Raw genomic sequence first — 24,881 nt, 5'->3', positions numbered from 1 at the left:
GCCTGTAATTTTATACATTGTGCAGCTGAGTCACGCTTCAAGGGCTTAAATGTTTGAGTTAGAGTTAGATGTGGTTTTGTTTTGTTTTTTTTTTTTTTTTGGTGGGGAAGGGATTCTATTTTGTTTGGTTTTGGGGGGCAATACTAGGGACTGAATTCAAGGCCTTGGACTTGTTAGGGCAGGTGTTCTATCACTTGAGTGATACTGCCAGCCCAACATTTGTTTTTGCTGCTGCTGATCAAATCTAGGGCATCGTACAGGCAAGCACCCTACCACTGAGCTATGCCCTCAGCCCATGGCCACAGTCTTTAATCTTAAGAAACCCATAGGTAGCTGGGTGTGGTGGTACCTACTATAAACCCAACACTCAGGAGGCTGAGGCAGGAGGATCAGAGTTCCAGGCCAGTTTGAGGTACACAGTGACATCCTGTCTCAAAAAAAGAAAAAACAAAGCAAAACAAAAACACATAGGTAAAAAAATATAAAGAAAAAGGAAAAAAAAAAAAAAAAAAGCCAGGCGCCTGTGGCTCATACCTGTAATCCTAACTACTTGGGAAGCTGAGATCAGGAGGGTGTGGTTTGAGGTCACCCCAGGCAAATAGTTTGAAAGACCTGTCTCCAAAATAACCACACCAAAATGAACTGGAGACCTGAATCATGTTGAGACATTCCCCTTAAAAGAAATTCTCACAGACCACAAGTGCTTACAAAAGTTACTTGTATTATGCAGTCTCCTTATGTGGCTCTAATACAATCAAACTTGAATCAATTAAACCTGCTGCCCACGGGACTTCCTAATTTGAGAGGTTAATATGGTTCCTTCTTATCTAAGCTACCTGCATGAAAAACAACCATCAGATTTGGGAGCCACTGCCCAATGGGCACTTAAATATAATTCAATTCTTCTGGATCCAATTTTTTTTTCTTGCTGTATTGGAGAACAAACCCAGGGCTGGGCAAGTTAGGCAAGCACTTTACCACAGAGCTGCATCACCAATCCCTTCTAGATCCCATTTTGAGAAGGAAATATGGAAGGGTTGCATAAAGTTTATACAAGAACAGTAGAAATGTTGGAGTGGGGTGTAAGAGGAAGACATTAATTCTCTAATTCTAAAATGTTTGTTTTGGGCTGGGGATGTAGCTCAGCAGTAAAGCACGATTACCTGGGATATGCAAGACCCTTGAATTTGATTCCCAGCACCACAAAAAAATTAATTAAATGGCTGTTTAAAGTAGGAAGCACAATGGACACAGGGTGTGGTTCAAGTGGTAGAGTACCTGCCTAGTGAGCACGGGGCCCTGACTTCAACCCCTAGTACTGTCTAAATAAATAAAGTAGGAAGAATAAGTAACTGAGGACAGACAACCAAATCTAAACAAGGAAGACTTTCATCTTAGAGGGTGAAAAGAAAACACAAATGAAGAGAAAAACCTGAAATGTAAGTGAAGCTTTACGAAATTCTCATTTGAAAACAAAGTATATGAAAAACACTTTGAACAAACTGGCTTTAGATAATTATCTAAGCTTTTATTCTAAAAGCTCAATATAATTATGATATAATGCAAGTAAAAAGGGAAAGGAAAATGCAATAGAACTTACTGGATCATAGGACATTTTAAGGTGTTTTTTATTAGAGCAAAATGTACAAACTAGCTACATACTAGCAGCAACTTGCTTCTAGTAAGGGCTACAAGTAATTTACTCCACAAACAATAGCGCAACTACATCTCCTCGGCAGATGTTATTATCAAACACATTCTGGCTTTTATATAATTCTTTTGCAATACAGGTTGAGTATTCCTTATCCAAAATGTTCAGCATTAGAAATGTTTCAGACAGATTTCGGGTTGTTTCAGACTTGGGAATATTTGCATACACTACCATTTGGGTATCCCTACTCTGAAAAACCTGAAATCTGAAATCACACTGCCAAAAAACGCCCCAAAAAACCAAAATTTAAAAAAAGACACAAAAAGTTTCATGGTCTGGGAGTATAGTTGAAGTGGTAGAGCGCCTGCCTAGCAAATGCAAGGCTCTGTGTTCAAACTCCAATACTGTCCCTCCCTCCAAAAGGTTCAGATCTTGGAGCATCTTGGATTTTGATTTTTGGATTAGGGATGCTCAATCTGTACCTGGTACAGGATACACCTAAGGCTTTTATGAGTACAAATGTCCAAGACAGCCGTTCAGAGAGCAGAGGTGAATACTTTCTCATGGAGGTATGCCAGCTTTTCTAAGCGAGTTCGTTTCAGCAGAGGGAGCCACTCCCAGTGGGATAACTCTACCACTCGGTACCCAAGTCGAACCAGCTGCCGCCTCTTCATACTGTGCAGTCCAAGCAGATCCTTGGAACCATAGCAATATTGGTTCTTATTCGTCAACTGAATAGCTAGTTTCACCACTGGGGACTGCAGGTGGCCTGAGGGGCATGGACTATCCATCTGCACAGCCCCCACTCTCTCTACCACATTACAAGGGGAAACCTCCAAGGGTATGACTGTCTTATTTTCTAACTCCATGGGTTGCTCACCAGTCTCTGACTCAGTTTCCCCCTGGAAATACTTTCTGACTTTCCCTTTTACCAACTGACTCATCAAATTATCTGTAAGGCTGACTCCCACATGCTTAAGCCTTAATTTGGCTACACCTTCAGATGGGATGGCTTCTCTGTTAAATGGTAATGGCTTCATGTCAGCATCAAGTTGGACCTCTAAGTCAGAAGATCGGGTATGAGGCAAAATCATATGGTGCTTGATGTACTGAGGGCCACCCAACATGGTCTCAAGTAAAGAGAGAGCTTCTAGGAATTCAGGCTTTGAGATCATATCCTTCCTTGCTAAATTCCACAGTTTTGTGGACGCCTCTTGTTGAAGGTGAGAACTAAGACGACTGCCTCTATAATCTGGGCACTCAATGCCAACTGTACCATCAAGAGTATACAGTTCCTTAGTGAGTTCAAACTTACTTCTCTCCTGAGCTAACCTGACAAACCGTGGACTTAGAGCAACATCGATAAAATCCGTTGGAAAGTACTCAGAAAATGCCAGGCCCAGCAGACAAGTTAGCAGGTGTTCTGGATATTGATTGAATTCAGGCATCTTTCTATGAATCTCATTTATCAGACTGGAATAAAATTCTTCCGTGTTGGGTGGCTTATAATTCAGAGTTCCAAATGACCACAGAATTTTGGCAACATCTTTACTTCGGCAGTGTGCTACCCTAGGAGGCAAAGAGGCAGCCACCGTATTCATTACCCTTTCATCCAGGATGCGTAAGGCTGAGCAGGCAAGAGTCAGGTGCATGACACCCTGAACCCCCAGGGAAGGAATTCGTTGAGGAGCAATCTCTCCAAACTGCTTCATGAAATTGATGTGATCCACATGAGTGAAACGGAACATTTTAAGAATATGCACTAAGGCATGACTACTCAGATGCTGCATGTCTGCACAAGCCACATCCCCAATTTTCCGCATAATAAATTCAGAGAGACTACTACTTGACTTAAAGAAACCTAAACAGATTGTACCAATTTCCTCTAAATTTATCAAATCTATATACTTAAGAATCAGTGATTCCAGTTTCTGCATTAGGTCCTTTGGTACCTGACGACTTTCACCTATGATATAAATTAAGTGAATCAGCTGGGATAAGGATAGATCTTTCCAGTGCAAATTAAGATAACTAAAAAAAATGTTTAAAAACCGAGGTACTCTACGGCCTAAGTGTCGCCAAAGATCAGCCACCAAGAGAAGCTGATCCAGACTCATCTCCCACACATGATGGCAAAATCTGGTTTCATACATATCTAGCATTGAATGGAAGTGAGGGATTCCTAAGCCAACAAAGGCTTTCAAAATACTGATCAGATCTGTGATATGGAAGAGCTGAATGTTTTTCACGCTCAGCTGGCAGAGCAAAGCAAAGCTGGCATGGGACAGCAAAAGAGGACGTTGCTCAGCAGGCAAAGAACTCAGCTTACAGAAATAATCAGCAATGACTTCAGGCTGGAGGTTATTTTGATAAACTGTGACTTTGTGCAAAATCAGTTCACCTTCTGAAACAGACAGAGGCTGACAAGTCTCAGATCTGTTATAGCTGTGAAGCTGGTACTCTGGCCTTAGCTGTAGGAAAACTCGGGTGCCTTCAAAGGAATCAAAAACTTCTACATCCTCTTCATCAACTCTCATGGCCCTGGGTGAGCCTGGCTGCAACGTGCTGGCATTAGAGGTAGAAGCCTTGCTGAATTCCAAACCCAGGAGGGCACTGCTGGTTGTGAAGACTCTCTGAGAAGAGGCGATGCTACCAATGTTCTTAACCTTTCTGGCAGGATGGTGAGGGTTACTGTGCTCTGGAGAGTCCTGTCCCCTGTGCCGTGTGCTGCTCCCCACATTCCAATATGCCACTCTTTGGGCTGCACTGTAGGTAAAAGGACCGCAAAATGCTTGATATTTTAGAGGTTTTAACAACTTGAGAGTGACTGCCATTCTCGTATCAGTACTGATCTTTTTGGCAGTCAGAGCACAGTTCTCACAGGTCTGACCAGGCAATTTCTTGTTTATGTGGTGCTTGATTAGAGCTGAACAGGGAGGTGTTCCATGGACAATGCCTGGAAATCTTCGGCATACCACAAGAGCCATGGATCACAAATGACTGGGCCAGAATTGGTGCCAGATACTGAAAAAAGGGTAGATGAAGAATGAGTGGCTTCCACCTATCACAATACCAAAATTTACATATTATAAGAAATAGATTCAAACTAGACTGCTGTCCACACAAGTAAGTTCAATACTAGTGAATGCCCAAACCACGAGCCAATGTGTATCAAGAATAAACTGTGTGCTTTGCATAAAGGCACAGGAAAACCCCAAATCCATGGTACCACTGGAGTGTTCCTAGACTGCTGCTTGATCCAGACTTACTTCATTGTAGATGGGAAGCAGTGACAGAGAAGAGACATTCAGTTGTTCACTAACATTCAACAGGAATGAGGAGGGCAGATTTCCAAAAGGAAAGCTAGAAAAAAAAAAGTGAGCAATTCATTCTATCTCTTTATAGCAACACATAAAAGTCACGCTTGGAAAACAAGAAAGTTTATAAAAGCTGTTGGTTGCTCACACTTACAAGCCTAACTACTCCGGAGGCAGAGATCAGGAAGATCGCCTCAACCTCCCGAGTGTTAGGATAACAGGTGTGTATCACCATGCCCACTGCCCTCCTGGTTCAGTTTCTTTTAGTGGGACTAGAGTTTGAACTCAGCGCTATGCTCTTGGAAAGCAGGAGCTCTACCACTTGAGTCATATCTCCAGTCCATTTTGCTCTGGTTATTTTAGATATGGGCTCTCCAAAGTATTTTCCTGAGCTGGTCTCAAACTGCATCCTGATCTCAGCCTCCCAAGTAGCTGGGATTACAGGTGTGAGAGCCATCTCTACCTCTACCTTTTAGAAGAGTTAGAAGAGGCCAAATGAGCTCTCTAGGGTTTGTGTGTGTGTGTGGTTTTTTTTTTTTTTTTTTTTTTTTTGGCAGTACTGAGGTTTGAATTTAGGGCCTTGAACCTGCTAAGCAAGCACTCTACCTCTAGCCTTTTTTTTTTTTTTTGCACTGTTTTTTTTGTTTGTTTGTTTGTTTGGGTTTTTTTTTTTTTTGTGGTACTAGGGCTTGAACTCAGGGCCTTCACCTTGAGGCACTCCACCAGCCCTTTTTGATGGGTACTTTTGAGACAGGGTCTCATGAACCCAGCTGGCTTTGAACTATAATCCTCCTGATCTCTGCCTCCTGAGTAGCTAGGATTACAGGTGTGAGCCACCAGCGCCTGGCTGCATTGGTTATTTTTTATTTATGCCCAGGCTGGCCTAGACCATGATCCTCCTATTTGTGCTTCCCTATGTAGCTTGGATGTGAGGGGCATGCCACCATACCCAGCCATTGGTTGGGATGGGATCTTGTGAACTTTTTGCTGGAACTAGCTTCGAGTCTCAACCCTCCTGATCTCCACTTCTCAAGCAGCTAGCTAGTATTATAGGTTTGAGCCACTTTTTCTTTCTTTCTTTTTTGTTTTTTTTTTAGCAGGGGTCTTACAATGTAGCTCAGGCTGATCTAGAACTCCCAATCCGCCCAAGTGATTGAACTTACTTGTGGCTGGCCTCCAGGAGTTTAACAGAATTTGAAGCACTACCACAGAGTAGCTGAACAATGGGGAAGTATACTCAGAAACTCACTCGTGGTGACTGGGGAAAGCAGAAGGCCAAGGGTCTGCTATCGATTTATGGATGGAAAGCAAAGAGCCACTCAAAGCTGGGCTCAGCATACAGGAAACACCAGTTCACACAACTGCCCTGTTGGCAAGTCAGTGGCAGCACAGTTTTCCTCTTGAAGAGGCAGATTAGCCATGCTGCCACTTAGTCAGGCAATGATTCTGTCGTCATTCTGCGTATGATCAGTACAATTTCCATTTTCCTTCCATGGTAGAAACCATAGAGGTTATGAAAATGACTGCCATAGTTTTGCTTTATTTAATGCTTATTCTCTTTCTATTTAGGTGCCAAAGCAAAGCAAAATCCAAGAAGATATGGGTTGCCAAGTGATGGATTGCACAGGGCTGTTGCTGCAGAAAATTCTGAGGATTCCAAGGTGGCCAAAATGACTTTTTTTTTTTTTTTTTGGTGAGACGGGGGTTTGAACTCAGGGTTTCAAGTTTGCACTCTACCACTTGAGCCATGCTTCCAGTCCATTTTGCCCTGGTTATTTTAGAGATGAGGGTCTCACAAACTATTTGTTGAGGCTGGCCTCGAACCTTCATCCTCCTGATCTCAGCCTCCCAAGTAGCAAGGACTGCACTGCAGGCATGACCCACCAGTGCCCAGCTCAGAATGACTTCTGAAATGTGTACCTAACTTTGCTGTCAGCCTCTTCCTTCCAGAGCCTATACGTAGCATAAAAACCAGAGGCAGGGGGCTAATATCTTTTTCTGGTAGCTGAGCTACACAGGCTTCTCTCAGTGACATATTTCTCTCAGTATGTTCAAAACAAATGCTCTTCCAGTCAAGCCATATCCCTAACCCTTCTCAGTGTGTTCTAGTCTCTGTGAACTACAGCAGAAATCTTTTACACTAAATCTTTATACACTTGTTTCTTCATTGTGGTCTGTGAACCATTCTGCCTGCAAGTTACAACCCATGGGTTTAGGTGCTACAGACCAGGGATTAGCAAACAACATCCCAGGACCCAAATCCAAATCTTTTTTTTTTTTTTCCTTTTTTTGTGAGACTGAACTGAGGAACTCATGCTTAGCTACCCAGGTGCTCTACCACCTGAGCCACTCAGCGCAGGCCTTTTTTTGTGTTGCGTATTTTCAAAATAGGGTCTCATGGCTTCGAACCACAATCCTCCCGAGTAGCTAGGATTACTGACATGAGCCACCAGCACCAGGCCCTACCTTTCTGTTCAAGTAAAAAACATACCTACCATCTCAGAACCTGCCTATACATACTGTTTATGTTGTCTTTTCTACTACCAGACCTGAGTAACTGTCACATAGACTGTATGCCTACAGATAATAAAGTATTTACTGTCTGGCTCTTTATAGTTCTATGAATGCAGATGACCAACATCTGCATCAGAAAAACATTAGGAAAATAGTGCTTAAATAGTTATATTTTTCTTTAATATTTAGATGATACTTAAAAATTTATATGCCTTGGGCTGGAGGGGTAGCTTAGTGGTACAATATATGCTTAACATGCATGAAGTTTTAGCACCACCACCAAAAAAACAGGGGGGGGGGTCACGACTTAAAATAGTCACTAGGAATCTCAATTAATATTATACCATAAGCATGGTGTCAATAAAACAGAGAGCAGGTAGCAGAGTGTTCCAGCTGATGGAATAGGGCTTTTAAGAAGACCTGTTTTGCAACAAGAAATCTAAATTTAGCCTAACACAGTATACAACTAAAGCCATAAACTGTTCAAATTTGTATTTCCTTCAATTCATCTTAGAAACTAACTTTATAGAAACAACTGTTTCTCCACTGGATCTGCGGGTTCCATCTGGGGCCTTACACATGCTAAGCAAGTGCTCTTCCACTTGAGCTACACCCCCTCTCCCTTTGGTTTTTATTATTTTTGAGACAGAGGCTTGCTACCTTTTTGCCTGGGCAGGCCTGGAACTCACAATCTTCCTGCTTCTGCCTCCTGAGTAACTGAGATTACACGTGTGCACCATCACATCTGGGTCTGAAAAATAACTTTTAAACCCCCCCCCCTTTTTTTTTTTTTTTTTAGCAAGTTAGCTGTGCTATATACTAAAGCAAAAAGAAGAAAAAAATGCTTATACGCAGAATCTAGACAGGCACCTGTACTACCAGCAATTCAGGAGGCTGAAGTAGGAGAATGATGAGTTCAAGACCAGCCTGGGCTACATAGTGAGTCCCTGTTTCAAATGAAAAAAATATATGTATTAACTTCAGAAAAGCCAAAAAATTAACCATATCGTACCCCCTGCTCAGTTATGAATGAGAGTTCCATTATATTATTACTATAAACCTTGAATAATGGCCTAATTAAAAATTATGAACAGGGGCTGGCGGGAGTGGCTCAAGAGGTGGCCAGCAAGCATGAGGCCCTGAGTTCAAACCCTAGTACTACCAAAAAAAAAAAAAAAAAAAAAAAAAAACCCTAAAAATGACAACCAAATTATATTGACAAGAAAAAGGTAGAGGAAGAGAGTAGGGGAGGTTGGTAGTAATACAAGAGACCTAGCGCCTCAATGACCATGATATAGAAGTCAAAAGATAAACTTAGAAATCAAAAAATACCAACACGGCTGGGTGGAGTGGAATGTACCTGTAGTTTCAGCTACTTTGGAGGCTAACTAAGGTGGGAAGATTGCTTGAGAAGAGGCATTGAAGACCAGCCTAGGAAACATAGTGTCAAAACCCTCTCAAAAAAAAAAAAAAAAAAAAAAAGAAAGAAAGAAATAGCACAAATAAATGTATTATGTGAAAACAGCTATTCTACCACTATGGTGAAATTATGAGAGAAGTATTTTCTATTTAAAACTTCCTTTAATCATATTATATAACACTAAATCAAACTTAAAAAAAAAAAAGAAACAGACTGATAAACACCAAAAAAAACAGATTAATCATTGAAAGTGCTCTTCTGGGGAACAAAAATGGAGGGAGAAAGGGGAAGGAAGTAATACTAAATTCTACTAAACTTTTTTTTGAGGTACTGGGGTTTGAACTCAGGGCCCACACCTTGAGCCATTCTACCAGGCCTTTTTTGTAATGGGTTTTTTCAAGATAGGGTCTTGCAAACTATTTTGCCCAGACTGGCTCTGAACTGCAATCGTGATCTGTGCCTCCTGAGTAGCCCAGCCATTTTTTGTGATGGGTTTTTTCAAGATAGGGTCTCAGGAACTATTTGCCCTGGCTAGCTTTGAGCCTCGATCCTCCTGCTCTCTGCCTCCTGAGTAGCTAGGATTACAGGTGCCCAGCTGAACTATTTGTTTAAACCATAAATGTGCAACTTCAAGAAAAATTAAATTTACAAAATGCATGTACTAACAGATAATTAAGTATTCTTCAAGAAGACAATGAATGAAGTAACTTAATACAGGAAAATGTTGAAAAATTACAGTGCAAGTTCTATTTCCACATAGGGGCAGAGCCTACCAGAGAGGGGTCTACTAGTACTAGGAAGGTTAAACAATCATCCACAGAGCTAAGCCAAACCAAAATCAAACCTAGTAAACTATCCCTTCTCCTTTGCTGTATTTTCAGTGTTTTTGGGGTTTTTTTTAATGGCACTGGGGTTTGAGCTAAGGGCTTCATGCTTGGTAGACTGTATCCAAGTCTCCAGCCCCATTTCAGTGCTTCTTAGAAAGAAAGCAGTACATCAGACTCCTCTGTAGAACTTTTTGAGGCTATATAGTTCTCTCCTCCCCTTCTAAGACTCTGCTATTCCTCAATCAGAATGGCAAGAAGGATGTGGGTAGATATAGTCTGACAAAGCCCCAGAGATGATCTTGTTAGAGCCACTGCTTTTAAAGAGTTTCTTAAAGTCAAGCACTAGTGGCTTAAAACTGTAATCCTAGCCATTCAGGAGGCAGAGATGAGGAGGATCGTGGTTCAAAGCCAACCAGGGCAAACAGTTCATGAGACTCTATCTTGGAAGAAAAAAAAAAAAAAAACCCATCATCACAAAAAAAAAAAAAAAAAAAAAAAACAGGGCTGGTGGAGTGGTGAAGTGGTAGAGCGCCTGCCTGGTAAGTATGAAACCCTGAGTTCAAACTCCAGTACCACCACCACCAAAAATAAAGAAAGAAAAAAGTTTCTTAAGGCCCTGTCTTTGGAAAATCTCTCCATGTAACAGGGTCCTCTTGGTCCATCGAAATGGGACTATTAGAAGAGTGACAAAATCCAAGCAGGTAAAGAGAAGTATGTACACATTAAGTCATGAGAAAAAATGCCCAAATAAACAGTCCCAGTACCTGTTAGCGCACCCAAACACTTGCTTTTACCTGCTTCCCTAGTTTGCAAGACTGCACAGTGTAGTATTTCAGACAAGCAAAGGAAGAACTTCAGAATTCGTTTATATCAAAGTTGACTAATTTATGTGATGAAAGGCAAGGCCCTGTTTGGAACCAGAAAATAAACCACTAAATGGGGAAAAGAAATCCACACTGACAAATATACATAAGCCCTGCATAACTATCAAAGGCCTCACTTTCTCAGCTGTATGATGCAGCAGGAGTGTTCAGATTTTATTTTGTTTTCATCTACCAGGCAGGAGCAAATTATGGAGGGCTTACCCAAGGACTGTCAGAGCAGAGAGGTTCAGAACCTAGCTGTGAAAAGGTAGCTGTTCTTACTACTCACAGTGTACCCACAGGGCAGAAAACATGACCGGGGCACAAAACACGAGTCATAGTTGATGCTGAACCACTTTGGCTTTGAGTTCACAGGATGCAATGCTGCCCAGGGTCTACAGTGAGCGAGCAATGAAGTTCCACCTGGAAAGATCCATGAACGTACCTAGTGTAAGGGTACCTGCCCAAAGCTCTCTGAGTGAGAACAAAAGAGCTATCATGATTTGCACAGAAAAAGAGTAATTGTTTCCTATTCCTGGAGAGAAAAGGGAGGAGGCAACAATACTACCCTGACTTAGGCTAGTGCAACCAGAAACTGCTGAAAATGGAAAAAAGGCATATGTCATCTCACCCTCGTTCCCAACAGTAGGGCACTGCTGCTCAAAGTATGATGTGCTGGTTTACAGGCACAGCATCTCAGGTCCCACCCCAGACTTGCTGATTCAGACTCTGCAAGGGACTCACATTCAAGTGCGATCAGAAGTGCGGCACAAAGTCTTAACTACGTTCTCACACAGCTCTGCGACTCACGTACTGTTTCGATCTCCACTTGACAGGGGAGAAAAAGTCAAGTTGCCCAAGGTCACAGAACTCCGGAGTGGCGAGGATGGCCGCAGTTCTCCCTAGAGCCCGGCCTTGGAGAGGCGTCCGCCACGCCGGCCTGAGCAAGCTGAACAGGGCCTTGGCGCACGCAGGGCCTGGGGGGACCGGTAAGGCTGCAGGCACCGTACAAAGGGCAGGTCGGCCGGGAGTGGCCGTGACTCCTCCCTGGCCGCTGCCACTCACCTGAGCATTGCCAAGGCGACCGCCGCAACACCAGACCCGGTTGCGCAGGCTGCGGCGACACGCTCACTCCTCCAGCTACAACGGGTGCCGCGGGACCACTTCCGGCCCGCTACTTCCGTCTGCTGCGCGAGTGACGGGTACCGCGGAGGCTCAAAATATCCACCGGCGTCTTCCAAGGACATTCGCTTCCGGAAAGACATTGACAAGGAGACTGGGGAAGTCTAGGAGCTGCAATGGGAAAGTCCATCCTGAATGGACGGAGCGCTCTGGAAGTAATTGAGCAGCATGCAGATTCGAATCCCAGGACCGCCAACAGGATTTTATGACTTTGGGGAAGTCACGTAAATTCTCCAAGCTTAGTTTCTCATCTGTACAATGAGGGTAATAGTTCATTTATAATAAGGAAACATCTGTAAAGTGCTCTCAGAAGTTAAGAGATGGATAGATGAGCCTGTTCGGAGAAATGGATGTGAGGAGCTGGAGGAATCCAGTTTTGGCAGACGAGCCAGGGTGATCTTCCACCTCTTTTAGTAGGGGGGTTGGCACTGGGTGGATTTGGGCACGAGAGACTACTGAGTCTGTATTTGTCTGGAGGGCCTGGCCCCAGAATGGCATTCCTGAGGGCATTCAGGATCTTCACACCTTGCGAGTCCCATCCATTCTAAGGACTGTGAATCATGTGCACCATCTTGTTGGACAGACAAAAGCAATGTAGAAAGGACATGACCTCCTCCTTGGCAAGAAGGGGCAAGCCCAACATCGCAACTGCTGAGTTCTGTGCAGAGCACTTTGACTGGGGACTAAACGTTTGGTACCCCAGACCCTTGATGCCACTATTTGAAGTTTCTCTTAACAGGCCAGAACAGAGAAATCTGTTAGTTGCTGATTACAAATCTGTCTCTGCCAAAGCCAGAGCAGCAGAAAGCCTATCCCTATAATTGCTCCTAGGCAATCCTGTTCCTGTTTGCCAAATACTCAACTTCCCATCCTCTCTTGAAGTCAGTTCTGACCAAGTAAGATTTAAAGGGAAGGATGTTGGCAGGTCCTGGAAGAGCTTTCGCTTGCAGGATAAAGTGGTGCAGACCAATCCCATCATAGAGCTGTGGCAGCCACCTTGTGGCAAGGAGGAAGCAACAAGCTAGGATGGAAGAGGGGAAGATGAAACATCTAGGTCCATGATGAACCAACACCTGTGACACCCACTTCCAGACTTCATGTCAGTTGAGAAAAAATAAACCGCCCTTTAAGGTCCTGTAAATCAGGTTGTATTACACCAAAATGCAATCTTTTTTTTTTTCATTTTTCTTTTATTATTCATATGTGCATACAAGGCTTGGTTCATTTCTCCCCCCTGCCCCCACCCCCTCCCTTACCACCCACTCTGCCCCCTCCCCCCACCAATACCCAGCAGAAACTATTTTGCCCTTATTTCTAATTTTGTTGTAGAGAGAGTATAAGCAATAATAGGAAGGAACAAGGGTTTTTGCTGGTTGAGATAAGGATAGCTATACAGGGCATTGACTCACATTGATTTCCTGTGCGTGGGTGTTACCTTCTAGGTTAATTCTTTTTGATCTAACCTTTTCTCTAGTACCTGTTCCCCTTTTCCTATTGGCCTCAGTTGCTTTTAAGGTATCTGCTTTAGTTTCTCTGCGTTAAGGGCAACAAATGCTAGCTAGTTTTTTAGGTGTCTTACCTATCCTCACCCCTTCCTTGTGTGCTCTCGCTTTTATCATGTGCTCATAGTCCAATCCCCTTGTTGTGTTTGCCCTTGATCTAATGTCCACATATGAGGGAGAACATAAGATTTTTGGTCTTTTGTGCCAGGCTAACCTCACTCAGAATGATGTTCTCCAATTCCATCCACAAAATGCAATCTTGATTGTGGGACTTTGCGAAGAGAACAGAATGAATTATCATAAAGGACAGCTTACTGATGTGCATCACACTTGTGTCTCTTTTGTCACTAATTGCAAACTCCATTCTGTTTCTGTGTCTTTGTCCTCAAGAAACTGCCAATCACTGTAAGTTGGCTTAAGTGACTTCAGACTGCATGTAGCTGTCCTGCATCACCTGCCTTCTGGCCAGGTAGATTCTGTCCAGATTCTGAGCTGGAGCCAGCTTAAAACCTTTTTAATGGGTTGGGGAGCTATAGCTACAGCTTAGTGGTTTATGTTTCCCTAGCATGCATGAGGCCCTGGGTTCAATCCCCAGTCCAAAAAAAAAAAAAAAGCAAAACCCTTTCAACAAAAGTCTGAGCTGAAGAGAATGCCTCATTGGGCAGAAACATGGGACCATGCCTTCCCCCAAGCAATGTGGAGGAGCTTGGGCATCAGGCCAACCTCCTGGCCCTGCCCAGTGAGCACCTCTGGTCTCATACCTCCTTTGGGAATTGTTTACTCCAGCTTTGCCCTCCTCCACCCCCAGACCTCACCTCCCACACCCGCAAAGACACAAGCAGACCACAGAATGCCATTCAAGAGGCTTTCTCCATTTTATTTCTTTGGGAAAGGAAAACAAAAAGTCTTTCCATCACATATGGTAGAGATATATATTTTATATATATTTATATATAATTTATTTTGTAGTTGGACATCCCAAAGCTGAGTCTGTTCATATTTTTTCCCATTTTTTTTTCCTACTAATGCCTTCTCTTCTCCCAGCCCCGTGGCTCAGCCCAGGGTCTGGGGCAGGTGCAATGAGGGAAGAGTGAATGGGCAGTGGTTGCCAGGGTGGCCTCCCACCCAGCTCAGAAACCTGGTGAGGACCACCCAAAAGGGGCTGTGCAGGGGACTGGAGGCCACGAAGAGGAGCCCTCCTGTTTTTGTGGGGGGTGCACAGCTTGTTAAACAGTCACCAGTCATGGGAGGAGGCTGGTCAGGGGCTAAGGGACTTGCTCACAGTAGATGCCAGCTCTCTCTACTTTGCCCCCCAAAGTCAATCTTGGGGGTAGAAGAGAGAGTGAAAAAGAGAAATACAAGGACTAAGGGCCAAGCCTCCTCTGATTTTTATTGCTGGTGAATTAGAAATTTGCTTTCTTAGAAGGAAAATTAGAATTTCCCTTCCTGTCTTGGGGAGATAGACTCTGAGAAGGATCCCAGAGAAGAAAGTAACATTGGCTGTCCCAACCCCTACTGAAGGCCATCCCAGGTCTCCCTGGGCAAATACTGAGCCAACTCAGAGCTTGGCAAGGAACCAAGGGATCAGTGTTCCTCTCAGGTCAGCCTTGTTCTCCAAGGGCAATCACATCCAACCCTCCCCAGCCCCCGAAACAAGGGCCTTGGGCTCAGATTTGGGTCAGTGGAGCTGGGAAGTGGGCAGTGCACCAAAGGTCAAGCAGAATTTTCTACTGAAAGAAAAGGTGTGACTTTGAGGAAAAGGTAGCATGGGAAGATGATGTTCTGAGCATGAAAGCAGGAGGCTGGGGGAAGCGAGTGAGGGAAGACACAGGAAGACATCACAGACACTCATTTAACCTCAGAAACTGGGCAAAGGGAGTGCCTGAGAGGCAAGTAGCACTTAAGCTGTAGTTAGAGCTGGACAGTGGTCCTGGATGTGGGGTCAGCCAAGCAGCAGGGGCTGTTGCCCTGTGGGATTCTGACCAGAAGGGTGAGGGTAGAGCCAAGAAGCCTCCAGGTGATCCAACAGTGGGAGGGCAGACCTGTCCTGGGTACCAAGCTTCCAGTCCCAACCCTCCCCTCCAAAACACACAGAGAACACACGCTCAGGACCAGGCCAGGCTCTGAGGCCTGAGCCCAAGAAACCTTGGGGGGGAGGGGCTGGGCAGGTAGCCCTCTCAACCACAGGCAGGCCATCTGCTCCCATTTGTCCTGCCAATCTGCCTGGGAAGGGAGAACACCACATGTAGGAGAGAGACTAGGAGCCCAGGATCTGTCAGCCTCAGCAGACCCATGCAGGCCCTCTCAGGCTGCACGGCCTAGGAGGTGAGTACAAAGAGCATCACTGGATGCAAGGTGGCCAACAGCAGCAGCCCAGACCCTGAGGGGGGCTAGGGCATCTCCTGGCACTGCAGGCCTGCTGCCTCCATCTCCAACAAGGGGCTTCCTAGAAAGGGAGCACCACTCCCTGCTCCTGGGCCCTCAAACCCACGCACTCTGCTCTCTCCCATGCCTCCTTGGGAGGAGGGTCCAAACGGCTGCCACAAGGGCAGTGCTGGAGCTGGGGGGGGGGGGCGGTGAGTAGGGAGGAGCCTGGTCACAGCTGCTTTGAGAACCTCTTTGGTCTGGGGATATGGGACACATGGGGAAGTGAATGGAGGGAAGGGGATACTGGGGACTCCAGCCTTCAGACAGGGCACTTGTCAGAAGGCTGTGTGCCCAGTTGGCAGATCAGATTTCTGTGGATTCAATGCGCTCAAGGCGGGAGGGGGTCCAGGCCTTCTTCTCCTCGCCGTGCTGTGGGGTAGGTGTGCTCGCACCCCCTGCAGCCCCACGCTCCCGCAGCCGCCTCTCCAGCTGTTGGTTACGCTGATACATCTCCACGTAACTCAGCTGCAGCTGCTTCTGGTACTCGATCACCTTCTCTTTCTCTTCCAGCCACACACGGCGCTCCTCGGCGAAGCTGGCACCCTGGCGCTCCCGGGCTCGCCGCTCAGCTGCCAGCTCGGCCTGCAGCCGCCCCACCTCCCGTCTCAAGGCCCGTGTCCCATTCTCTCCCCCAGCATCCGCCTCCCCGTCCACGGAAACTAAAGAGGCAGCAGCTGCCACTCCGGCCTGACGGCGCATTTTGGCTTCATCGCTCTCACAGGTGGCCAGAGCCTCCTGCGGCTCGGCCAGGTCCACAGGGGTCAGCGCCGGCTTGAGGCAAGCACTGGGCAGCTCGCTCTCACCCAGCTCCAGGCTGGCCTGTTTGCTGCCAAAGGAGTCCCTCAGGCTGAGTAGCTGCTCCTCCTTCTCCCGAAGCGAGGCCCGGCCCTCCCGCAGCTGTGAGCGCAGCCCCACGATCTCACTCAGCTTCTGAGACACATCCGCCTGAGAGTCCTTCAGCTGCTGCTTCAGGAGAGAAATCTCACCGGCCTTCTGGCACACCTGGGTAGGGACAGGTGGGAGGAGAAACCAGGGTAAAGGTCACCCCAATCCAGATCTAGCACCAGAGACTCCAAGCTTCCCCAGGGCTCAGGCTCAGCCTCACATCAGACTGGACAGGGATGACCCACGAGGCACCCTGCCAGACTCAGGACAGACTTGGCTTGTTTCACACAGCCCAGGGACAGCCTCAGTTTTCAGAGGCGCTCTGAATTGATTTGGTCTCTTACTTCTTCCACTCCCCCTTGTAATAATGGTGGGCCGCAGCTCTGGGGCTCTATAGAGGGGCAAAGGAAGGGAAGACAGAAGGGAAAGGCCCAAGCCTCCAGCCCGCACCTCCCACTTAGTTTCCTCCATCCGGGGCAGGAAGTCGGCCTGCTCCTTCTGGCAGGCGGCCACCTTGTCCTCTAGCTCTTCCCGCTGCCGCATCAGCCGGGCTGCCTCCTCCTGCAACTGCTTCTTGTCCTGCTGCAGCCGCAGCACCTGCAACTGTAGGCCCTGTTGGGCACGCTGGGCACGACGGGCCACCTGCTGCAGCTTTCCACTGCAGCCCTGCCGCAGCTCGGCCAGCTCACGTTCCCACGCCTTCTGCCGCTCCTCCAGCACCTGGGCCACAGCCGCCTCGCTCTGCTCCAGGCTGCGCCGCAGAGCTGCCACCTCCTGCTCCTTCTCCCACAGTCGTTCCTCTAGCTCCTGGATCAGTGCACTGGGCGAGGGTGGTGAGCAGGCTGCAAATGTCAGGCCTCCACCTCCACCCTCCCCAGATCCCAGATGGCCTGACCGCCCCATGGATGAAGATGACCCACTCTTGCTGGAGGCCCGCCCACTGTCAGAGGTCCCCAGGTCCTGGTAGCCTGATCCCCCACCGCTGCTGCCACTACTATAGCTGGCAGTGCCTATGCGGTTGATGTGGCTGGTGGAAGCACTAAGGGGTGCCAAGTGCTGGCTGTAGCTGGAACTATAGGTGGGCAGGCTTGTGAGTGAGTTCCGGCCTGAGTCAGAGAGGCCACCCCCACTCCCGCCTGCTGGGGTCATGGTCCGAGACTTATCCAGTCCGCCCTTGAGGCCACCAGGGCCCTGTCGTCCCTCAGGGGTCCCATTGGTCTGCGGGGGACACAAGTTCTGCATGGAATGGAAATTCTTGGGTACAACAGGCTTGAAGGCTGACGGCCGAACTAGTGGCTCTGAGCACTGCATAAAATCAAAGAAGGGGGAGTGTGCATCAGAATGAGGCCTTAGCCTTGGCCCCAGCCTCTTCCCTGTGGCCAAGACTTGTTCAAGCACCATCTGCTACCCCTATTGGGTCTCCACCATGAGGCTCCTCATGTGGTCTCTCCCCCAAGCCAGGGCTCTCTGTCCTGTATCCACCAGCAAGAGTTAGCCCCAGGGACCCATCCTGGTTCCTCTAAACCCACCTCCAAGAAAGTCCACCTCACCCTCCTCTCTGGGCTACTTCCCATACTAGAACAAAGCTGTAAGGCCCTCAGGTCTCAGGAACTGACCTGGTCTAGCTTGCCAGAGGTGGCCAGGAGCTTGGGTGGATGGTTGGGCTCACGATACTGTGGTGGAGCTTTGTCACTGCCACCACTGCTGCTGCTGCCACCACTGCTTCCTACCACGTTGCCGCAGACATCTGTGTGGTCACTGGCCCGCAGCTCGCCATTGAGGTAGAGGGAGTTGGCGAGCACCTTGTCTTCTGAGGGGTAACGGCTCGGCCTCTCTCTACCGGCCCCACCACCACTACCTCTGGGGCCAGGGAAACTACCCTGGCTGCCCCCACTCCCTGTGCGGGTGCCCACACTCTTCATGGGGAACTCCTGAGCATGGGCCACCCCACTGCCCACACTTCCCATGGCCAGGCGAGGGTCTGGTGGTCCGAGCTCAGAGGGCCGTGGGGCAAAGGCCAGGAGGGGATCCCGCCCAGGATCAGCACGCACAGGTAGTGTCTCCAGTTTTGCCATGACTAAGCCAGGAGGGCACTGTGGGCATAGGTGGGAAGGCAGAGAGGTCAGTCCCCACTCCCAATCCCAACCCCACCCATTCAGCCCCGGCCCCACCCTGTCCTTCAGTGTCCCCTTCCCTACAGGGGGTACAAGAGTTCCCAGACACTCAAGGTAAAGGAAGGGGCTAGGTAAGAGTGATAGCTTGAAAATGGGGACTGCCTGTTGTCCCAGGGCACTGTGCACATACCCTCCCAGCGGGGCTCAGCTCCACACTCCACTGCTCAATCCCACCCAACCATCAGCCTCTCAGTGACCCTCTCAACTCTTGTTGCTACTCTCAGAATTTATGGATTTTGCCCCCTGGGTCGGCACACCCCTATATCCCAACCTCATGGACTGGGGAGATGGGGTTGGAAGGGGAGAGCAGTACAGGGAACCTCAGAAGTTAAGGGAGAGACGTAACAAGCCTATCCAAAAATTGAAGGTGGGGGTCCTTCCCAGCTCCCTAACCTATGGTGTTGCAGTCAAGGGCAGAAGTGGAAGCTCACTGCCGGCGCAGGCTTCTCTCCTTGCCTTTCCAAGGGGGTGGGGAGCCGATGGGTCCTCAAGCCTGGGACCCTCCGAGGCCCGGTCTGCAGGGGCCATGTGGCTCACTCTCGCAGTCGGGACTCGGCCCGAGCCAGCTGCGTGACTTTGGATGGGCTGACCGAGCCATCCTGGACTGCAGTTTTCTCCTCTGCGAAATGGGAGGAATGAAGAACCTACCTCGCTGAGCTGCCGCGCGCCCAGCGCCGGGAGGCGGCGAGCGAGAGAGGGAACCCGGGTCTCTGGGTGGGGTGGGCGGAGCTGCCGCTGCAGCGCGCGCCAGGGTCGCGGGTGGGCGCAACTATGGGCGTGCGAGCGGACAGACTGACCCGAGCTGCGGCTGCAGTGGATGGCAAGGGAGCTCTCCCGGAGGTCTTCCCAACGCCACCGCACAGGGGTCTTAGCCCAAGGCGGGGGTCCCCCTCCCAGAGGTCAGTACTCCGCAAAGGTCCCTTGGCTGGCGGAGGCCAGGGCAGCGACGCAGCGCCGCGAGCAGCTGGAGCCTCCCTGGGGGCCTGCGTTTCCCACAGGTGGGCGGGGGAGAGGCGGGCCTTCGCAGCCACCCGCGGCCCTGAAGCTTCCGCGCCCGCCAAACCATACTAAGAATGCACTGCCACCAAGAAGACTTCCTGGATTACCCTCTTTACCAACCACCCCCCCCCCGCCCCCGTTCCCTGTGGACCTTGACCCTGTCAGTCAGTTCACCGTAAAGTCCTCAGAACCAGTTGTGTGGATTTGCGCCCCCTCCCACAAGTCTGGCCTACAGAAGGGGAGCCCGGCCTCGGGTTACCTGTGCTCAGGGAGGCCCCGCTTTCTGGTTCTTTTGTCTCAAATCCGCACCTGGGAACACCTTTCCAGAAATCTGCATAATCCAGCTGGACAGGGAACCTGGCAGTGCAGGCTGCTGGCTAGATGCTCAAATACGTGTGCCAAAGGTGAGAGGGGGGCACCTTTCAAGCCTTTAAACTAATCCCGCTAGAAACCAGGAAGGGAGCCCTATAAAGGTGAAGGGACCCACATGGTGGCATCCCCTCAAGTGCTCTGCAGACTATCCCAGTGTTTTCTCATGGGGAGGTGGGTGGGTTGTTTTTTTGTTTTTGGCAGTACAGGGGTTTGAACTCAGGACTTCCTGTTTGCTAGGTAAGCACTCCAGCACTTGAGCCACGACCCCAGCCCTTTCAGCTTTAGTTATTTTTCAGATAGGGTCTTGTGATTTTCACAGGTTGGCCTGAACCATGATCCTCCTATTTATGCTGCCTGCGTTGCTGGGATGCCAGGCGCCAGGTGCATCTGCCACCATGCCCAATTTCCCCCCTCCCCCAAACAGTGATCCTCCTGATCTCTACCTCCTGAGTAGTTAGTATTACAGGCATGCACCACTGGGCCTGACCCACATGCCCAGTTCTTATACTGTGTCCTTCTTATCAGGCTCCAGATCAAGGGAGCCCAACAACACCCTTGCCCTTCAGGGTCTTCTGACCACACCATGAATTATAGCCTTAAGCGGTGAGAAAGTTCACTAACAAGTTGGTCCACTGCCTTTGTAGAATTCCATTCTCTCAGTGTCTGTCCTCACAGGTGTGGTGAACAGCACATTACTACCTTCCTCCCTTTGGCCAGTCTGTCCCTACACATGGGCTGGGACATGAGAGGCACCTGGGGCACAGTGAAATGGAGAATAGGCAGGTGCATCACTCTGCCCATTTTTGTGCTCTAGGCCTCTCTTGCTTCACCCTAGTCCCTGCTGTGCCTCTACTTGCCAGCATACTCCAGCCTACTATCCCTTGACCTTGAAAAGCCTCTCCTATCCTTAACGAGATCCTCTTCTCTCCCCATCCTTGGGTGCCACATTGGGAATGTCTGGGACCAGAAGGATGGAGGCTGAATGACCTGAGGGAAGGCCTGGGAAGGATTTGTGAGGAAGAACTGGCAAAACCTCATACAGTTAGGGTTCAAGTGGAGGAGACATAGGAGGAATCTAGCTCAGGCACCAAGGTGGGGTGACATCCTTAACATGAGAGGGGGTTGCTTAACATGACAGGAGGTTGCTTGGGAGAAACAGTTGCTTGGAGAAGGCCAAAGATACCTCCACCAAGACTGGGATTATCAGCATCCAAGGGTGGTGTGGGTGGGATGGTGTGGCCTGGCATTGAGCTAGGGTGGCAGAGGCTCAGAAGTCTGAGAGGCAGTATAGGAGCAGGAAGAAGGCCAGGAGAAGCTGGCCAAAATTGGTGGCTTTAAGAATGTGGGGCAAGGCTAATTTGGGGGTCTCAGCTAATCAGGAAGATCATGTGAGCTTAAGAGTTCTATGCCACTCTGGCAACACAGACTCCATCAAAAAAAAAAAAAAGTGGGGGCAACTCCCAGTTTTAAAAAGAAAGGACGCTGAAGAATGTGCCCTGGATTTGACAGCTGAAGACATCATTGGTGACTATGTCAGAATGGCTTCAGAAAAGTGGTGCAAAGTAAGAGCAGACCACAGGGGTGGAAGGGTTCAGAGAGAGAGGAGACATCAGAGTTCCCTGCTAAAAGAGGCTAAAGAAGGCTGCCACTTACAGAGGTTTGGGATCCAAAAGCTTTTTTAATTTTAAAATTAAACATGGCAGAAATTCCAGTGTGCTGACATGCTGAAGTCAGGCACCACTAGTAAAATTAAAGATCTAGGCAGGGAGCTAGCACGGGGGCTGCACCAGAGGCCTAGGTGTGGGCAGAAATAAAACTCAGAAGTGATCATGTTTATTGTGAGTGATAGGGGATAATGATTGGGAAGGTGCTTTGTAAACTGTAAGATGCAGCACAAACATATAGCACTGCCTTCTCTGCGATCCAGGAAAGGAGAATGAGACCATAGGTTGTGGCTGGTCATCTGCTACTCTGTTCCACTATTTCCTTACAGTATTTGAGGTCCCCCACAAGGTTTAGATGCCCAGAGTCAATGGAAATGAGTCCCAGGACATTGTGGGGAATCCTTGATAGTCCACCCACAGAAGCTGTCCTTAGAGCCTTACTCCCCCGTCATAGCAACCCCCTGTAATGGTTCCCTGCCCTTTGCCTCTCCCAAGCTTGGGCTACTGCAGCTTTTCCTCAAAACCCTAGCAGAATGCTGAAGGACAAGGAGGGGGATACATCTCCCTGGTAAGTGAGCAGAGAGAAAGGGTTGAGCTTCCTCTGAGGGTCAGGGTACTGAACTGGCCCAGGTAACTAAATGCGGTCTGCAAGGGCAGCCTCAAGGCATCACCCTAAGATGACAGCCTGTTGCCTGACTCTGCCTGCATCTGTGTCCCATCCATCCTCAGTGCCTGTGACATTATACACAGTATTAGCAGTCACAAAGGGGTCAAATGGACACTACCTGGGGATTACACATGCAGGTCCCTCCAAACCACTGACCACTCAGCCCCTTCCCACCTGTCTCTCCCAAAGCTAGGAACATTTAGGGTCTCAGAGGTGCTGAGCCCAACCCATTCCACCTGCTGAAAATCTCAGCAGGCCCCCTGCCAGCACCCTTGCTGGGTCTCCTCACTGGCCTTTGTTCTGCACTCCCCCCAACCCCCAGCTGCTACAGGGGACTCTTCCTAAAGGGCAAAGCCAATTTTGTTCCTGCTCTGGCCAAATCCTTCCACCAGCAGGGTTAAGTGAAGGAGATGGAGTTCTGGCAGCATCAGCTCCAAGTGTAAATCACAGCTCAATTGATTAGGGGTAGAACCTCATGCAGGTTATTTCACCCCAGATTCTCACACCTACCTTGCAGGAATTTTAAGTAAATGCATTATGGGGTAAAATGTCTGGTGTTTCTCTTGGCCTCCAGAACCAAGAAGAGCTTGCAGCAGGGTCCCCAAGGCCTCTCCTGATACCCATCCTATCCCTGACTGGAGCTCCTCTCCATTCCACACACAACCTCTTCTCAGCTCTCTGTCCATCCTATATCCTTCTGGAACCAATCTGAACGCTGCCTCTCAGGTCAGCATCCCTGATACCCCAGGGGTCTTGGAGCTCTTGGCTCAGGTCACCCCAGGAGGATTTCACTCAGAGACCTCCCCAGGGCTTGGCCTGTGGATGCCCCAGGGCAGATTGTGTCCTAGGGGTCTCTGTACCCCAACATCAAGAAAATGCAGGGCAAATGCATGTAGGAATGTTAGTTATGAGCTATGCAAATAGGCAGTGAATCCAGGCAGAGAAACTGGGAAGGGCTTTCAGGTAGGACAGAAAAAGGAAAAGGATTCAGGGGCACTGTAGGGCTTTTGGGGTGCAGAGATCTCTAGAACTTCTTGGTTGGGATGTATGAGGGGAGATCCATCTTCCCTTGGAGGCGTAGGTACCTGCAGGGGAAGGAGCCCATCCCCTAGATCCTGGCTCTAATGAAGCCGGTGTTTCAGGACTGAGGGGGCCGACAGCGCACCCCCACACACACATACCCCTGCGCGCACACACACACACACACACACACACGCGCGCGCGCGCGCATACATGAGCCTCCGCGCGGGGGGGGGGGGTCGCTATTCACCAGCAGCCCACAACGCTCAGAGCCAATACATAGGGACCCCGGCCACAAGCCATCGGCAGAGGTGCCAGGGGGTCTCTGCGGTGGGGTGAATCCCGCCTGCATCTCTTTGGACTCCCCACCAACGCGCGTGGCCCCGGGGGGCGGGGCGCGGAGGGAAGAGGTGACATAATCCGGGCCGCACCCCCTCCGGCCGCCACCTCCCCCCTAGGCCGAGCGAAGCATCCATGACATCATCGGCCTCATCTCTCCCCTCCCCCCGGGACCCTAGCAGCGGGACGCGCCCCCTCCCCAGCTTCGGGTCTGACCAGACGCGCCAAGCAGTACTGGGGACACCGCGGCGGGTCAGAGTCGGTAGGGGCACCGCGGTGGGCCTGCCTCACTTACTCGCTGTCTTGGGGTCCGGCGTAGGGTCTCCGACGCGGGAGCCACCGGCCCGGCTCGCTGGCGCAGCCCTAAGCCCGCCCGGCAGGGCGCGCGGCGCGGGCCCGGCTCCGCTCCGCGCCCCTCCCGCTTCCCTCCCGGGCCCCGCCCACCAGCGGCTGCGGCAAACGCGGATCCACCCCCCAGCCACGCCTCCCGGACCCGCCAATCCCCAGGCTGGGGCGGGGCGCGGCACCTTAACCCTGTAGTCTCTGTGAGCGTGCGGGCACTTGGGACCCTTCGGTCTCGCTGGCTCGGGTGCGGCAAAATTCTGTGGGAGTCCCTCCTCTAGTCGCCGATTACCCTCCCTCCCAAATCCTTGGGCTCAGTCCTCAAGTCTCTCTTTTAAAACAAATTCAGCACAACCGCGGCCTCTCTGAATCCTACATCTCTGGCACAGGGGATGAGCCCCTCTGACTTGGGGAAGGATCTTGCGATTCCCGAACCCTGAGCCTCCTTCCTGTCCCGCACCTGCTCTTCGGGAAGCACCCTCCCAACGGACGCCTCGAGACCCTGCAAATAGGCCAGGTACGAGCGGAATGACTAGCACAGTTGGATCCGACCTCGACCAGGCAAGACCCACCAGGACGCCAGGACTGCTGGCACGCTTGTGAGAAGTGTCGAGGGCCAGAAACGCCATCCGGCAGCGAATCGAGCCCATTTGAAACTTGCTGATTGCTCCCAAAGGCTCACCGTCCCGTGCAGGGTTTGAGCACTTTCACCTTGT

The 24,881-nt window shown here is 49.4% G+C and overlaps 3 protein-coding genes across 15 annotated transcripts in view; all 3 read right to left on the bottom strand.

The window, feature by feature from the left end:
* Positions 1-11,793, bottom strand: part of Ubox5 (U-box domain containing 5) — a 30,746-nt gene extending 18,953 nt beyond the window's left edge. For 3 of the 7 annotated variants that reach the window (XM_074074445.1, XM_074074449.1, XM_074074450.1), the window contains exon 1: positions 11,658-11,793. The gene's annotated coding sequence lies outside the window, so the exon portion shown is untranslated. Of the gene's footprint in view, positions 1-4,052; positions 4,189-4,920; positions 5,015-11,336; positions 11,542-11,657 lie in introns of those variants that run through there. The other 4 variants (XM_020163886.2, XM_074074448.1, XM_074074446.1 and 1 more) reach the window with 4 other exon arrangements.
* Fastkd5 (FAST kinase domains 5) lies at positions 65-11,777 on the bottom strand. 3 transcript variants are annotated; one of them, XM_074074442.1, is made up of 3 exons: positions 11,658-11,703; positions 4,921-5,014; positions 65-4,675 (listed from the first exon to the last, which is right to left on the bottom strand). In XM_074074442.1, the coding sequence occupies exon 3, from the start codon at positions 4,636-4,638 to the stop codon at positions 2,188-2,190; it is 2,451 nt and encodes an 816-aa protein (XP_073930543.1). In that variant the 5' UTR covers positions 4,639-4,675; positions 4,921-5,014; positions 11,658-11,703; the 3' UTR covers positions 65-2,187. The 3 variants fall into 3 exon arrangements, with proteins under 3 accessions (XP_073930543.1, XP_073930544.1, XP_073930545.1); XM_074074443.1 differs by lacking the exon at positions 4,921-5,014 and having other exon boundaries at positions 11,658-11,777; XM_074074444.1 differs by lacking the exons at positions 4,921-5,014; positions 11,658-11,703 and adding an exon at positions 11,337-11,450.
* A 2,340-nt stretch (positions 11,794-14,133) lies between the features above and the next one.
* Positions 14,134-24,875, bottom strand: Lzts3 (leucine zipper tumor suppressor family member 3). 5 transcript variants are annotated; one of them, XM_074074438.1, is made up of 5 exons: positions 24,738-24,875; positions 19,219-19,381; positions 18,205-18,681; positions 17,039-17,893; positions 14,134-16,705 (listed from the first exon to the last, which is right to left on the bottom strand). In XM_074074438.1, exons 2-5 carry the CDS (start codon positions 19,288-19,290, stop codon positions 16,007-16,009), a joined length of 2,103 nt encoding a protein of 700 aa, XP_073930539.1. In that variant the 5' UTR covers positions 19,291-19,381; positions 24,738-24,875; the 3' UTR covers positions 14,134-16,006. The 5 variants fall into 5 exon arrangements, with proteins under 5 accessions (XP_073930539.1, XP_073930538.1, XP_073930540.1 ...); XM_074074437.1 differs by lacking the exon at positions 24,738-24,875 and adding an exon at positions 24,119-24,273; XM_074074439.1 differs by lacking the exon at positions 24,738-24,875 and adding an exon at positions 19,560-19,862.
* Positions 24,876-24,881: the final 6 nt, after the last annotated feature.

The sequence above is a fragment of the Castor canadensis genome, chromosome 5 (assembly GCF_047511655.1).
Source record: "Castor canadensis chromosome 5, mCasCan1.hap1v2, whole genome shotgun sequence".
NCBI classification, from domain to species: Eukaryota; Metazoa; Chordata; class Mammalia; order Rodentia; family Castoridae; genus Castor; species Castor canadensis.
Note: the sequence above shows the minus strand (reverse complement) of the source record. Positions and strands in the feature narration are given on the sequence as shown.